This window comes from Dinoponera quadriceps, unplaced genomic scaffold, assembly GCF_001313825.1.
Source record: "Dinoponera quadriceps isolate SergipeBrazil2010 unplaced genomic scaffold, ASM131382v1 scaffold1565, whole genome shotgun sequence".
NCBI classification, from domain to species: domain Eukaryota; kingdom Metazoa; phylum Arthropoda; class Insecta; order Hymenoptera; family Formicidae; genus Dinoponera; species Dinoponera quadriceps.
The window spans coordinates 1,783,825-1,797,464 of record NW_014556124.1 but is presented as its reverse complement, the minus strand read 5'-3'; the positions used below and the strand labels follow the sequence as shown (position 1 = coordinate 1,797,464).

The 13,640-nt window shown below is 44.1% G+C and overlaps 5 protein-coding genes across 13 annotated transcripts in view; 3 read left to right on the top strand and 2 right to left on the bottom strand.

Annotated features, from left to right (window-relative positions):
• The window catches only part of LOC106746813 (cyclin-dependent kinase 12), a 12,368-nt gene extending 6,063 nt beyond the window's left edge, over positions 1 to 6,305 (bottom strand). For 3 of the 7 annotated variants that reach the window (XR_001374617.1, XM_014623850.1, XM_014623856.1), the window contains exons 1-8: positions 5,659 to 6,305; positions 3,269 to 4,646; positions 1,952 to 3,156; positions 1,434 to 1,861; positions 1,137 to 1,333; positions 858 to 1,062; positions 464 to 732; positions 189 to 356 (exon numbers count right to left, since the gene is read on the bottom strand). Coding sequence is in view for 6 of the 7 variants with exons in the window: in XM_014623850.1 (XP_014479336.1) it covers positions 189 to 356; positions 464 to 732; positions 858 to 1,062; positions 1,137 to 1,333; positions 1,434 to 1,861; positions 1,952 to 3,156; positions 3,269 to 4,638 (3,842 nt within the window). In the remaining variant the exon portion in view is untranslated. The other 4 variants (XM_014623855.1, XM_014623851.1, XM_014623853.1 and 1 more) reach the window with 4 other exon arrangements.
• Positions 6,306 to 6,380: 75 nt separating this feature from the next.
• On the top strand, positions 6,381 to 7,081 carry LOC106746815 (probable splicing factor 3B subunit 5). The gene is made up of 2 exons (XM_014623859.1): positions 6,381 to 6,795; positions 7,016 to 7,081. The coding sequence occupies exon 1, from the start codon at positions 6,479 to 6,481 to the stop codon at positions 6,734 to 6,736; it is 258 nt and encodes an 85-aa protein (XP_014479345.1). The 5' UTR covers positions 6,381 to 6,478; the 3' UTR covers positions 6,737 to 6,795; positions 7,016 to 7,081.
• LOC106746814 (cytoplasmic tRNA 2-thiolation protein 1) lies at positions 6,706 to 8,950 on the top strand. Of its 2 annotated transcripts, XM_014623858.1 has the most exons (7): positions 6,706 to 6,795; positions 7,016 to 7,081; positions 7,156 to 7,387; positions 7,487 to 7,605; positions 7,683 to 7,871; positions 7,955 to 8,159; positions 8,243 to 8,950. In XM_014623858.1, the coding sequence occupies exons 2-7, from the start codon at positions 7,034 to 7,036 to the stop codon at positions 8,470 to 8,472; spliced, it is 1,023 nt and encodes a 340-aa protein (XP_014479344.1). In that variant the 5' UTR covers positions 6,706 to 6,795; positions 7,016 to 7,033; the 3' UTR covers positions 8,473 to 8,950. The 2 variants fall into 2 exon arrangements, with proteins under 2 accessions (XP_014479344.1, XP_014479343.1); XM_014623857.1 differs by having other exon boundaries at positions 6,735 to 7,081.
• Positions 8,951 to 9,057: 107 nt separating this feature from the next.
• On the bottom strand, positions 9,058 to 10,989 carry LOC106746689 (mitochondrial ubiquitin ligase activator of nfkb 1-A). 2 transcript variants are annotated; one of them, XM_014623505.1, is made up of 6 exons: positions 10,832 to 10,989; positions 10,544 to 10,765; positions 10,231 to 10,433; positions 9,962 to 10,146; positions 9,603 to 9,807; positions 9,058 to 9,492 (listed from the first exon to the last, which is right to left on the bottom strand). In XM_014623505.1, the coding sequence occupies exons 2-6, from the start codon at positions 10,646 to 10,648 to the stop codon at positions 9,165 to 9,167; spliced, it is 1,026 nt and encodes a 341-aa protein (XP_014478991.1). In that variant the 5' UTR covers positions 10,649 to 10,765; positions 10,832 to 10,989; the 3' UTR covers positions 9,058 to 9,164. The 2 variants fall into 2 exon arrangements, with proteins under 2 accessions (XP_014478991.1, XP_014478990.1); XM_014623504.1 differs by lacking the exon at positions 10,832 to 10,989 and having other exon boundaries at positions 10,544 to 10,822.
• Positions 10,990 to 11,617: 628 nt separating this feature from the next.
• On the top strand, positions 11,618 to 13,630 carry LOC106746693 (toll-interacting protein-like). Its single transcript, XM_014623509.1, has 6 exons — positions 11,618 to 11,821; positions 12,110 to 12,283; positions 12,364 to 12,497; positions 12,575 to 12,779; positions 12,997 to 13,152; positions 13,245 to 13,630. The coding sequence occupies exons 1-6, from the start codon at positions 11,780 to 11,782 to the stop codon at positions 13,353 to 13,355; spliced, it is 822 nt and encodes a 273-aa protein (XP_014478995.1). The 5' UTR covers positions 11,618 to 11,779; the 3' UTR covers positions 13,356 to 13,630.
• Positions 13,631 to 13,640: the final 10 nt, after the last annotated feature.

The following is a 13,640-nucleotide window of genomic DNA, read 5'->3' as shown; positions in this document are numbered from 1 at the left end:
GAGAGACATATATATATATATATATATATATATATATATATATATATATATATATATATATATATAAAATAAATGCGAAGCATAACTGCGATAACACAGCCATCTACGTTTATAAGCTAAATTAGTTTCTCAATCAGCGCTGGGGCATATCCTAGCTAGTGGATCAGATCACAACTACAGCTACTCACCCCCCGACATCCGACAGATCGTCCTTGTGAGGGCCTCCTTTATTTGGGAACGGAAGAAGAGGCATTTTGGTAGTAGCGTTATCTTGCTGCTCCCGTAACAAGCGTTTCCGCTTTTTCCACCAGAGTTCGTGACAATCCTGCCAGGTAGGTAGCTGCGGCGCTGGCATTCTAGAGTTTATATCGTAAATACAAATATGTACGAAATGTGCGTATTTTCATTATTCGCGCACAACAGAGATTAAAAGAAACCAAAAGAAGGAGGAGGGATGACGTACTGTTCAGGCTGAACGTTCCTCAGCCAAGCACTTTTGAGCGCGTCCGCCGCCGTGATCCGTTTCTCGGGATCTAATTCCAACATTTTATCCAGGACATCCAGAGCCGGGCCCGGCATAAATGAGAAATCCTCCCTCAAACGTCTCCTGTATACCTTTTTTGGCTTAAGTGTATGCCAATGCGGCAATTTTATCACAGAAGGCCAGGCAGCCGGAGTGGGTGTGCCACAAAGTTTCGAAATATATTCCAGCTGTATCATATCTGCATTGGCCTGGTGTCGCGCCGAAATTACAACAAAAGAAAAAGTGTTGATATAACCATTAAAATTTGCAATTAACCTTCTTCCTTCAACGAGCTTGAGACTACGACTACGACCTCGCCCGGAATAACGTTTACCTGGAATAAAGGCTTCTTCAAAAACAACTCTCCCAATATACACCCGCAACTCCACACATCGATCGCAGGCCCGTAACGCTCCTCTCCCAGCAACAGTTCGGGCGGCCTGTACCACAGAGTGATCACCTTATTGGTGTACGGCCTCTGTCGGTCCTCTGCGTTATAAAGCCGCGCCAATCCAAAGTCGGCCAGTTTAACCTCCCCTCTGCAAAGATCATGCCATGATTAGACGAGGACCATTGGGGAAAGTGAATTATGCGTTTCCAATCTGAAACATACTTGTTGTTCATCAGTATATTCGAACACTTGATGTCTCGATGCAGGAAATTCTTGCTGTGACAGTAATTCAAGCCGTCCAACAGCTGTTTCATGATACTGGCGTTGTTCATCTCGTTAAAATCCACCATACCGGACTCCAGGAGACCCATCAAATCGTGGTCCATGTATTCGAAAACCAAGTAAAAGGAACCTTTATCCTGAAACACGGGAGGCAATTATACGAATTTCACAATTTTGCTACCAGAGGCTGTCTAATTATAGTCGCGAGGGGAGTGTCTTTGCCCGTGCCGAAAGTACCTTCCGGAAATCCAGCGCGTCCTGTTTGTCGGTGACGACCTCCCTGAGGTTGACGATGTTCTTGTGATTGAGCTGGCGTAGGATCTTGATCTCTCGAACCGCGGTGATGGGGAAGCCCTCCTTCTCGTTCTCCAGCCGGACCTTCTTCAGGGCTACGAGCACGCCGGACCGTTTGTCCCGCGCTTTGTACACCTGTCCGTAAGTGCCCTCTCCGATCTGCGTGATGAACTCGAACACGTCCACGCAACGTTCGCCCCAATCCTTGCCGCTGGAGGCCGAGGTGGGGGCGTGACAGTTCCGCGAGCCACGTCGCTTCAGTATCTTCGGCCTCTTCAGCTTCGGCTTCGGCGCCATCCGCTCCATCTTCAAACGCGGCGGCGTGGCGTTCGGGTCGTCCTCGCCGCTCAAGTCTTCCGAGCCAGGTACAACTACAATTTTAGCACGATCAATCGATATACAAACGAAGCCGACATTGACGACGTGTAACCGCGAAAACGAGTCGATGAACGAAACCTTACCCGGCGGCATCGGCAGGTCCTTGATGCTCTTCTTCTGCGGCGGCTTCGGCGCAGCCGAAGCCGGGAACTTCGCCTGAGTCTTACTGGGAGGACTCGGGGAACGACTCGGCGGGGAGTCGATGCTCTCCAGGTCGTTCTGGTTAATCCCGGGCGGCATCGGCAGCTTCGACAGGCTCTTCGTCTTGAAAGCCACTATGGGAGGCTTGGGCGGGTCGACCGACTTCAGAGGCACCAGATTGTTAGGGGCGTTGAACTTAGACATGATCGTGTTCGGGGCCGGCACGGGTATCGGGATAGGTGGCGGCGGAACAGCCATGTTCGGCATGGCCGGCGCCGCCGGTGGGGCCGGGGCCGACGCGGCCGCCGGCGGCGGCACCGTCGACGCGGACGACTCGGGTGGCTGCGGCAGTGGTGGCGGCGGCGGCGGTTGCTGCTGCGCGCTCGCACCCGGGAAATTCGGACTGTGGGATACGGCGGATACCGGGCAATTGTTGGCTACTGCGGACGTGGCGATGGTGGGCGGCAGCGGCGAGGTATGTACAGTGATCGCTTGGGGGGTCAGATTCGCCGGGGTCGTCGGGGCCGGCGGTGCCGCCGGCTGGCTGGCCGGTAACGGCGGCGTCTTGCCGGCCGGGCCGCTGTCGTCGCTCACCGGCACGGGGATGTCGACGATGTCGACGCACTTGGCCGCGCCGCCGGCCTCGCCGAGCTTCGCCTGTTGCGACTCCTTGTTGTGATTCACCGGCTTGTCCTTATTGTCAATGGAAGCTTTGTTCTCGGCGGACGCTGCCGCGTTGCCGCCGCTGTCCTTCTCGTCGGTGCCCTCGATAATCTGCACCTCGTCCTGCGTGACGGCCTTCTCCTTCGCGGCCTGCAGCTTCTTGTACGCGAGCTCCCTCATGTTCCGGTCCTTCACCAGCTCCGCGAACAGACTGGTCTCGCTGATCTTCGCCTGCACCCGGAGATTCCGCGCCGTGATGCTCGACGGGCTCCTGGCCCTGGACCTGTGCGGGGAGGGGGAGGGTATTCTCGGGCGGGGGCTCTTCGACTTGTGCTTCCTCGACGACTTGTGGATCTTGCCGGGCGAGCGCGATTTCTTCGGGGTGCGGCTCCTTCGGCGCGAGTGCGACCTCGAGCGGGACTGCTTCCGCCAGGAGGATCTGCCGGGGCTGCGAGACCGCGATCGGGAGAGAGGCAGGTGCACCCTGAAATTGGAAAGACCGGTGGATGAACACACGTGTCGAGTGAAATGTCTATACAATTGATTCATNGGGGGGGGGGGGAGGGATAATCTTGAATCGAAGCAGAAAGCCTTACCTGCTACTGGTGGGACTTCTGGTGGACCTCGACTTCCGCTTGTCCCTCCTGTCCTTCTCGTGATGCCTGTGACGTCGATCCGAGTCCTCCCGTCTCCGACGTTTCGACGACGGCGAGGTGACCGTCTCGGCCCGCCGCCGATGGCTCACGGGACTCGGGCTGAATTCGCGTCGCCTGGTCGCGACCGGGCTCGGAGTGTGCCTGAGCCTGCTGTGAAGCACCACCGGCGCGGGGCTGAAGTCTCTTCTCCGCGGCGGACTGTGTTCCCTTCGTCTCGTCGCCGGCGGGGGGCTCGGGCTGTGCGGCCTCTTGCGGCCGATCGCGGCCGGTCCCGGNCTGAAGCACAGCCCCGGTCCCGGACTGACGCTGCAGCGCCGCGCGTGAATGCTCGGGCTGCGTTTCTCCCGGCCGCGGTCGGGGCTGTGCTTCAGCAGGACGACCTTGTTGACGCACTCCGGCGTGATGGCGCGCGGCGGTAGCAGCGGAGTGTGCGGCGACTCCGTCTGCCGCATCGGCATCGGCAGGGGAGGCGGCGTGACGACGTTCCGCCTCGGCTGCAACTCCATCTCCATGTCGCTGAGGCACCTCTGCTCGTGCGGCGTCGCCGGCGAGATCGGCGACATGTTGTCCTTGAGCGGCAAGGGGGGCGACTCGGACCAACGGGCGACCGGTTTCTCACGCTCCGGACTCAGGACGATGTCCATCGTCGCGGCGCCTACGTGCGGCGGCGGGCTTATGCTGTGAGAATGCCGCTTCGACTTTCTCTTCTTCTTCTTGCTGGAGGTGGACGACGGGCTGAGGCTCTTCTTCTTCTTCTTCTCGCGCTTGTGCTTCTTCTCCTTCCGCCGGGCGTACCGTCTCGACTCCTCCTCGTAATCGGCCGCGGCGCCGGCGTGTATCGTCACCGGCTGTTGCTGCACCGCGTTCGGCGAGTAATGTCTACCAGCGTGCCGGTGGGGGAGCGGCGGGGACGGTGACAGGCTGATCGGTGAGACTCCGAGAGCGCGGACCGGACTACCACCATAATATCGCCTTTGAAGGAGCGGTTCAGGTACTTCACCATCCGTATAGCTGTTGCCGCGACTGTCCTCCGACTGTATCTCCCCGGCTTCAGGCTCGGATAGATCTTCGCTACTTACATCCGAATATTCCACCAAAGGTTTGACGACGCTCGAGGCGACAGTCGGCACGTTCTCCATGGATTTGTCGCGCGAGCGTTTCTTCTTTTTCTTGCCGGAGCTCTTGCTTTTTCCATGTCTGCGGTGTTTCTTGTCGCTCCCCTCGAAACTGTGCCGGTTCACCACGTCGCTACCTGTGCTGCCGCGTCTGCGCGAGCGAAATCTCCCATTATGATCGACCTCTCGAGGCATGTCACCTGCTGAAAGACAAAGGTAACGATGAGTGGCTGGTGTGTGAGTGCGACGCACACTGCTGTCTCTTCGACATACAACATATAATACGATAATAACAACTACAGAAGAAGACAGAACTGTAGTAGGCAGAAATGGGCAATCAGACAAACCATGAGCGAGTGGTTCCTCCCACTTTCGACCATATTTTCCATCTTGTGGAAAAAAAAAAACGCCTATGTATGGGTGTGTGTCTTCGTGGAGAAAGATATATAATTGTTTTTACACATGTTTGATTATGAATACTCACGATCAAGTAAAATGTACTCATCGTTACATATCGCTTCCTTTATTATTCAACTAATTCTAGGTGGACAATAACAAGGTGTTCTCGAGTGCTTAGGTGGTCTTACATCGTTGAGCTCGTTGGCATCCCTCGCTAAGGGCTCTACGAGCACGGGCACTCGTCTACGGTCAGGTGCACCACGTGTCACTTTATTCCCCCGGCTCACCCTGACATCGGTGGAGACGCAAGAGATGGTGAGAGAAATAATAACGCTCGGACTCGTGCCTGCCTCGCACTTCAGAGGCAGTGATCCTCATGAATATATATATATATATATACACATATATATATATATATATACGTATGATCACGTACCCACAGCCACGCGGGTGTGTACGCACACAGGCGTGCGCGCTCGCTCACGCACGCATACACCGAACGCGAGAACGCAGCGATATCGTGAAACGGTGCGATTACCTCTCCGGCGGAACGTTTGTGCCGTGCTAATTCATTAACGCCGTAGCACGCCGGGACCGGAATGATAATCGGCGGCGGACAGGTGTACACGGGCCCGAAATTACGGCGACGGACGTGGGTAACGCGAGGTCACGAATATCTCGGACGAGCCAACGCAGCCGCCATTACTCTCACAACGGGACGGGCCCCCATCGGGACTCGCCCAGTTTCTTTTCCCGGGGAGCATCGGCGAGCAAACGCGAGACGGGAACGCGAGGATCGTGGGGTCGTCTACTCACGTGAGATTTGTGTCCTGCGATGCCGCGGCGAGAAACGGTGTCCTTCGCATCAGGGCCGAAACCACAGCACGTAGGGCCGATGATGAGAGGGAGATGCGTGAAGCCTTGTGTGTGCACGATAAACCAGAACTCGGTCCGAGTTTCGTTGGCCAAAGATACAAAGTTACTAGAAATTACTGCGATTATCAGTAATTCCGGCTCTCAGACGATCATATTTTTATGAATTCGACAGCCGATCGCATCATATCTTATGTGTTTTCTTTGGATTCGATGCTGGCTCGCTCATAAAAGCTAGCTCGACCGAATGGAAGCCATTAAACCATTAAGCACGTCATCGTCGCGTGACGTAATTTCGTCGTACGGTGCTGCCGTGGCGCGGCGAGCGTCGAAACGCGGCGACATAGCGAGAAAAACTGCGCTGTGCGTTCGGAAACATATTATTGAGGGTGGAATGGCATTTAATTCCGACCAATCGGAACGAGAAGAACCAAGACTTCTTTATCCATGATTGGTAGATTGAATTTACCGTGGCTCTCGGATTGGTCGTCACTGTTGAGGATCTTTCGAGAGACCAAATCGTTCGACTCGACAGCCAACGAATGTACTGCTTTTCAGGGAACGGTCAAGTGTGGTTTTCTCCGATTGGTTGAGCTGTTTTCCGGTCAGCTTCACGTAAATACCCAGTAAGCATGAAACACATGAACACCGGCCGTAATCTGGCCTAACCTGATCTGGTAAAGCGAGACGCCAAAAGGAAGCGAAGGCATCGAGTCGCGCGCTCTTTGGAATCGTTGAGAAAAGAGGAAGCCAATTTGAGAAAATGGGAGAACGTTACAACATCCACAGTCAATTGGAACATCTGCAGTCGAAATACATTGGCACAGGACACGCCGACACGACCAAGTTCGAGTGGCTCGTCAATCAGCATCGTGATTCCTGCAGCTCTTACATGGGCCATTATGACTTGCTGAACTTCTTTGCGATCGCCGAGAACGAGGCCAAAGCGCGAGTCAGGTTCAATCTCATGGAAAAGATGTTGCAACCTTGCGGACCGCCACCTGAGAAGCCGGAAGATTAAATCGCTCCCCCTACCTCACTGTATATTCGTTTCAGTGTGATAAAAACAAAAACTCGAACGTAATATTGCGTAGTTTCTTTTCTCAAACCGCTAAATTGTGTGACTAATTCGCGTGTGACGATGCGACCATCTTTTCAATATACACGTGAACACATAACCTAATCTTCATCGTGCGTTTTGCATCAATGAGAAAATAAAACGTTTCTTGCACGATCTTGCATTATATTATTATATTATTCGAACAAGTTTCCGCGTAATAATAATAATAATTATATCAAGGAAAATCAAGGAGTCAAAATGCCTGCTTCGTGCTCCACAAATTGCGGAAGAGACGCTATTTTAAAAGCAAGTAATCTATCTTACAGTTTTGCGTAGTATATATACAATGATTACAATTAAGATGAGAGAAATATTTTTAGAGGCCAAAAACCGGCGACAAATTGTGCAAGGAATGTTTCTTCCTGGCATTTGAAACTGAGATTCACGATACCATTATCAGCGGCAAGCTGTTTAAACCTGGTGACAAAGTTGCCATTGGAGCATCTGGTGGGAAAGATTCAACGGTACTTGCGTATATTTTAAAAACACTGAACGAAAGATACAAATATGGGTTGGATCTGTTTCTGTTATCTATCAACGAAGGGATCACTGGTAGTAAAACCACTTCATATGACATTTACAAGATACAGCTCAAACTTCGTATATGTAAAATCTGTACTGTATATTTTTATGAAATGCGTTATTTTATAGGGTATAGGGACGATAGTTTGAAAACTGTAACACAGAACAGAGACGATTATGGTATCCCGCTTAAAGTCTTATCGTATGAAGAATTATACGGATGGACAATGGATGCCATTGTTGCAGAGGTGAAGTATATCATATAAATTTGGCCACCTTTCAGATTGTAGTAGGGAAATTCCCAACAATGTGTAATATATTTCAGATCGGCCGTAAAAATAATTGCACATTTTGCGGTGTTTTTCGAAGACAAGCTTTGGACAGAGGTGCCGCACTGTTGAGAGTGAATTGCATCGCAACTGGTCATAATGCAGACGATATCGCGGAGACGGTACTGATGAATGTTATGAGGGGCGATATCGCAAGATTACAGAGGTGTACATCTGTAATAACTGTAAGGATATGTTATTCATGTGTATATAATTAAGACTTTTATTACGATGGAAGGTCAGTACATATATTTTTTGTGCATTGCAGGCAGGCCCAGATTCTATCATGCGATGTAAACCACTAAAATATGCATACGAGAAGGAGATTGTTATGTACGCATATTTGAAGCGTTTGGTTTACTTCTCCACCGAATGCATATACGCCCCGGATGCTTATAGAGGCCATGCACGAGCCTTCCTGAAGGATTTAGAGAAAATAAGGCCTTCAGCTATTATAGATGTGTTACACTCAGGTGAGAGAATATTCTTTCGTTATATTTTGCTTTATTGTCCAAAGTTAACTGGAAGCTTGTTGATATTATTGACGGTATATCAGGTGAACAGCTGCAAGTAAAAGACGGCGTGAAAATGCCAGAGAGGAGAAATTGTACCCGATGTGGATTCATCTCAAGTCAGGAAATATGCAAAGCTTGCATTCTGTTGGAAGGTTTGAACAGAGGACTACCAAAACTCGGTATTGGCAAATGCAGCAAAGCTAAGAAGATTATGAGCTCGGATGCAAATAACGTAGATAAGAGAAACAGATTGCAAAATATAGATTTTTAATATTTTATAAATATATAATACGTGTAGATGGCATGTGGTGTTTTTACATAAAATAAAATAAATTCGTTTTCAGTTATTCATTCAATTATTGTCACATTTGAAGCAAGTTAATATAAGATATCCATCACGTACATTCCCTTTGAAAAAATTCAATTTATATTAACGATGAATTTATATTTTTTAGATATTAATTAAATTTTAACATTAGTCATTTCAAACTATTCGCTAGGTCTTATCTTCCAGAATTCTATTGTTAGAATTAGCAAGATATTTCTTCCAACATTAGGCCTGTACTTTATAGTTGAACTAGCGTTACATTGGAACTTCGATCTTTCTCTTTTCAATGCTCTGTTATATATTTGTTTTATTCCAAAGGCAAAAAGTGTAATCTAGTTCAGCTACAGAAAGAACAGACTTATTGAATTCTTATTATACATAATTAATACATATATAAGCACTATAATGATTATAATTATTACAATATATATATATAATGTTATTAATATTAATATATATATTTGTCTATATATTACATATATATATACATGTAATATCTATATTATAAAAATTATCTTCCAAATAATATCGTGTTTTAATTAAATCTCACTTATTATTTTTACGTCCTATTTGCTTTTTCATTATAATAGGAACATGTCTTAAATTTGGTTACAAAAGATATATATATGTAAGATTTATATAATATATGCAGCTGCTTTTTGTGTGATTCGAGTCCTACAAATTGGACAATTATCATTGATGCTACTTGAACAATCTTCACATATACACACGTGACCACAAGGTAGTAGAATAATTTCACGTGCGTTTGTATTGCATATTACACACATCTGATCTGCTCTTAGATCAGCATCTCTGACTCTTTGCCGTCTTTCCCTGCGAGAAGTTTCAAGGTTACGTCGCAACTCCTCCGCAGTTCTTTTCCGCTCCTTATCTTTCCAGTAACGTCTTATTACAGTTCCTCCAATTAATAATCCTACCGCGCCGCATATTATGCAAACTAATCTATATTTCAAAAAACATTTTTATATTTAATTATATTGTTGTATATTATTATTATGTTGTTTTACGTTATATAATTTTCCTTCAAGTACTATCACTTTGTTTCTATGTACCTGTACATTCTCCTATGATCATCAATTTTCCTTATCAGGGCAGTAATGGACATGCTTGTTATATAAAAAGGAGATCCATTTAATGGAGGTTGCAACGTAAGCATGCCAGATTTAGTTTCTGACTTCGAAAGCTCACCTATTACTGTGATAACCGAGTCCACACGTAACATTTTCTCTGTAGTTTGCAAACCACGCTGGCGTATTCCTGATAATACATATAAATATACAGAAATAAAGCATAGCACTTTAGAAACTGAAAATATGAAATTTCATATAAGAGGTATATAAAGATTAAATTATCATATGTGTCTTGCAATAAATATATAGAGTAGTCTTGTAATATTTCTTATCACATTCACCTGTTAAAAATCCCCACAAATGATCAAATATTGTAGGGACAATAGGCTCATAATGGTTTGAGATTACATCCAAGTCTAAAATGTTGGCAGATAATGGATCTATTACTTCTGCATAATAAAATCCATTTTTCAAAGCAAATGGTACTACATTGTATACTTTTTGCATTGTTCGTTTCTGATCAGACCTGCACAGAGTTACAATATGATCATCGAGAAAATATCAAACATAATTATGCAGCCAGAAGGATTAATATACAAGCATATCTTACCAAAACCCAGCAGACGTTCTAGCAATAACATGTTCCTTAACACTAAGCTTTTGTATAACTCCAAGAACATTTTTTTTATCAATGCTCTGTAATGGTTCTCCTAATGGCTTTACAAGTCCCCTGACAGCAATGTAATCTATTTTATTATGTGTATTGTTCACTAAATTTTCCAAATCTGCCCCAACGTCATGCAGCTCGACATTCTATAAATATATATAATTTTCCCAAGTTATTTCCTATATTTAACATATACCTTCTTTATAAATTAAATGCTGGTTTAATTAAAATGTATAATTTTGATAATATAATTTACCTGAATCGCCTTAATCGCATTCCTGCAGTGAATATATTGTCTCAAGCAGATAGCAAATATGACAGTGTCAATACCGAAAGTTAAAATTTCTCCTAGGAACTCCATGATTCAATTAGGATTTCGAATATATTATTTCCCATTTCTACGTTGCTCCGCTCCGCATCAATCCGTTTGGACGAACATTATTCACGTCAAGATATCTGCACCGGAGTATTTTTCAAACTGTAAGGACTTTCGAATTTATAACCTCATATTGCACCTCTATATACTTTGATCGTTAGTACCAACCTTTATATATATATTACACTTAGTTTGAAAATATTTTGATTACTTTTTCCGATATAATTATATCGGTCGTGTTCCGATATAATTCGGAACACGACCGATAGTCCAACAAGATCACTTCTGGGAATTAATCGAAAACAAGTTCTCTCATTGGACCATCTTGGCTTATTGCGTTTTAAACGGCATCGAGAAAATGTTCAAATCATACACCAATAACAAAATTCGATTTTTGAGGACCGGTTGTTCCACCTGCGAATAAATTTATCTAATGTATAAATATTTGAAGAGAGTTCCTGTACAGAAATAAATTACAAGAATATGAAAAAATTATTAGTATATTTTTGTTCTTCTATTATGTTTTTTAGTAATAATTTTTTCGTATTCTTATAGTTTCCGTGTGGGAACATTCATCAAATATTTATCTATTAGATAAATTTATCTGAAAGTGGAACTACCGAAAGTTCATTAAATTTAAGTTAGTAAACTTTGCTCTGATTGGCCAAATTTCAATCCAATTTCAATCCATCGTCCGATACGGACTTTGAAGATAAAAATATTGGCTCTAAATATTCTGAACTTTCTTTTGTTAGTAAAAGTTTCCCTAAAAATGTCTTAGAAACCTGATTAGCTGAGGAACCATATGTAAGGCACTTTTAAAGAAGTTTCAGATTACGGATCATTATTCCCGGCTAGAGCTTTGATCGCATTATGATGATCTATTTCTCATGATAAGAAAAAAATCCCTATCGCATCCCTATGGTATCTTAATTATCAAAATCGCGGCAGCCGTGCTCGAGTTCCGTCGCGACACACTTGTTTCGCGTCACTTCGAGGCATGCACGATTGCGTGATTTGACGTATTTGATGAATATTGGATGTACTGCATGTAGAAGGTAAACAGTGGATTAGGAACACGATTTAGGAGATATTATTTTTCCAACATCTTCCATTATGGATACGGACAAACCGCTGCACGAGGATTGGAAAAAACGGGTAAATACAAACTGCCACTTGTCAAACGCAATCATGGAAGGCATTACAAATGTTCTATTGTTACGCGTATATTACTTAAATGGATTAGGCGTATCTATATGGATTTAAATGTATTGAGAGTAATACATAAAAAAATATACCCGTATAAGTACGCAATGCTTTTTATAATTTTATATATCTTCAAAAGCCCTGTTTTATTTTAAATGTATGATGTTGACTTAGCATTATGTACCTCTGACGCACGTAGACGATTGTTAAATTTTATCCTTTAATTAATCAAATACACAGGCATTTGTGGGACCTTTGCCGGATAGTTTCTTAAGAATAGAAGAACACAATGCACAGTTGCAGCAGGAAGCAGCGGATCAACAGGCTGCTTTAGCTCTTCAGCAACTCCAGATGCAAAACATGCCAATGGCTCAAGATCCCCGAGTAGGCAGACTTAGTGTAACGATCGCTCAGGTATGAATATATATATTTTTTTTATTTTATACTTTATATTTTCTTACTTCCTTATACTAAAAGGTATAATATCTTCTCAGGCCAAATTAGTTAAAAATTATGGAGTGACAAGAATGGATCCTTATGTGAGATTACGAGTGGGACATGCGGTATATGAGACACATACAAATTCGAATGGTGGGAAAAATCCGCACTGGAACAAAGTCATTCAATGGTAAAGACACATTTGGCTCCAACTTATCCAAACATGACAGATGTTCCTTCTAAATGTCGCGACATTTGCTATTGCAGCCTACTTCCTCCCGGAGTTACCCAAATATATGTAGAAATTTACGATGAATGTTCTTTTGTGATGGATGAGCTGATTGCATGGGGACACATAGATATTCCACCACATGTCATTCAAAAGGGCGAGACACACGAGGACTGGTACATGCTCAGTGGAAAACAAGGGGATGATCAGGAAGGGATGATCAATTTAGTTTTCAGTTATACGGTACAAACAATAAATATATTACTTCATCTTAATTATATATATATATTTTTTTTTATACCATTGCTCATTCAAGACAATATTTAAAGATATTACAGTAAATGAAATAGCCAGTTGTATTTAATATCTTTTTGGATATATATGAATTCAAGTAATGTGTGTTTTCTTAAGAAATATATTTAAATATTTTTCCTTTCTTTATATTCAATGTTTCTTATAGAACAAATGCCATCCATATATGGGGTCCTCTTCGATAATGATGGTACCTTCTGCAACAATGTATGGCATGCCGTATGTTTACACAGCACCTCCGGCTGCTGTTGCACCGACGGTTGTACCCAGTTCTTTGCCAAATGCTGAAGTTGAGATGAAACAGGTACTCAACATACAACATACTTATTTATAATTTTGTTCAATGCAGTATTTACCATGTACATATACGATTGTAACTTGTACTATGTCTTGCAGATCGCAGAAATGTTTCCAAATGTCGACAAAGAAGTCATAAAATCAGTATATGACGCTAATCATGGGAAGAAGGATGTTACGATTAATTCGTTGCTTCAAATGTGCGAATAAGTTTAACCTCCTCTATGCAGAGTTTGCCATATTTAATTTTATCGCATTTTCTGTTTTACCAAGTATTATTCCGTTCGGAAAATATGCAACATTATAATTAAGGAGATACGAAACTTGTAATACTTCCATACGTAATGTTTAAGGCCGAGACATTCTTTGAATACACTAAGTGATCGTACATACGTATCTTTTTAAAGAAAGTATATTACTTTTAATGTAACATTCAATTGCTTATTCTTAGTTAACTTTGTTTTATATATATATACACACATATATATATATATA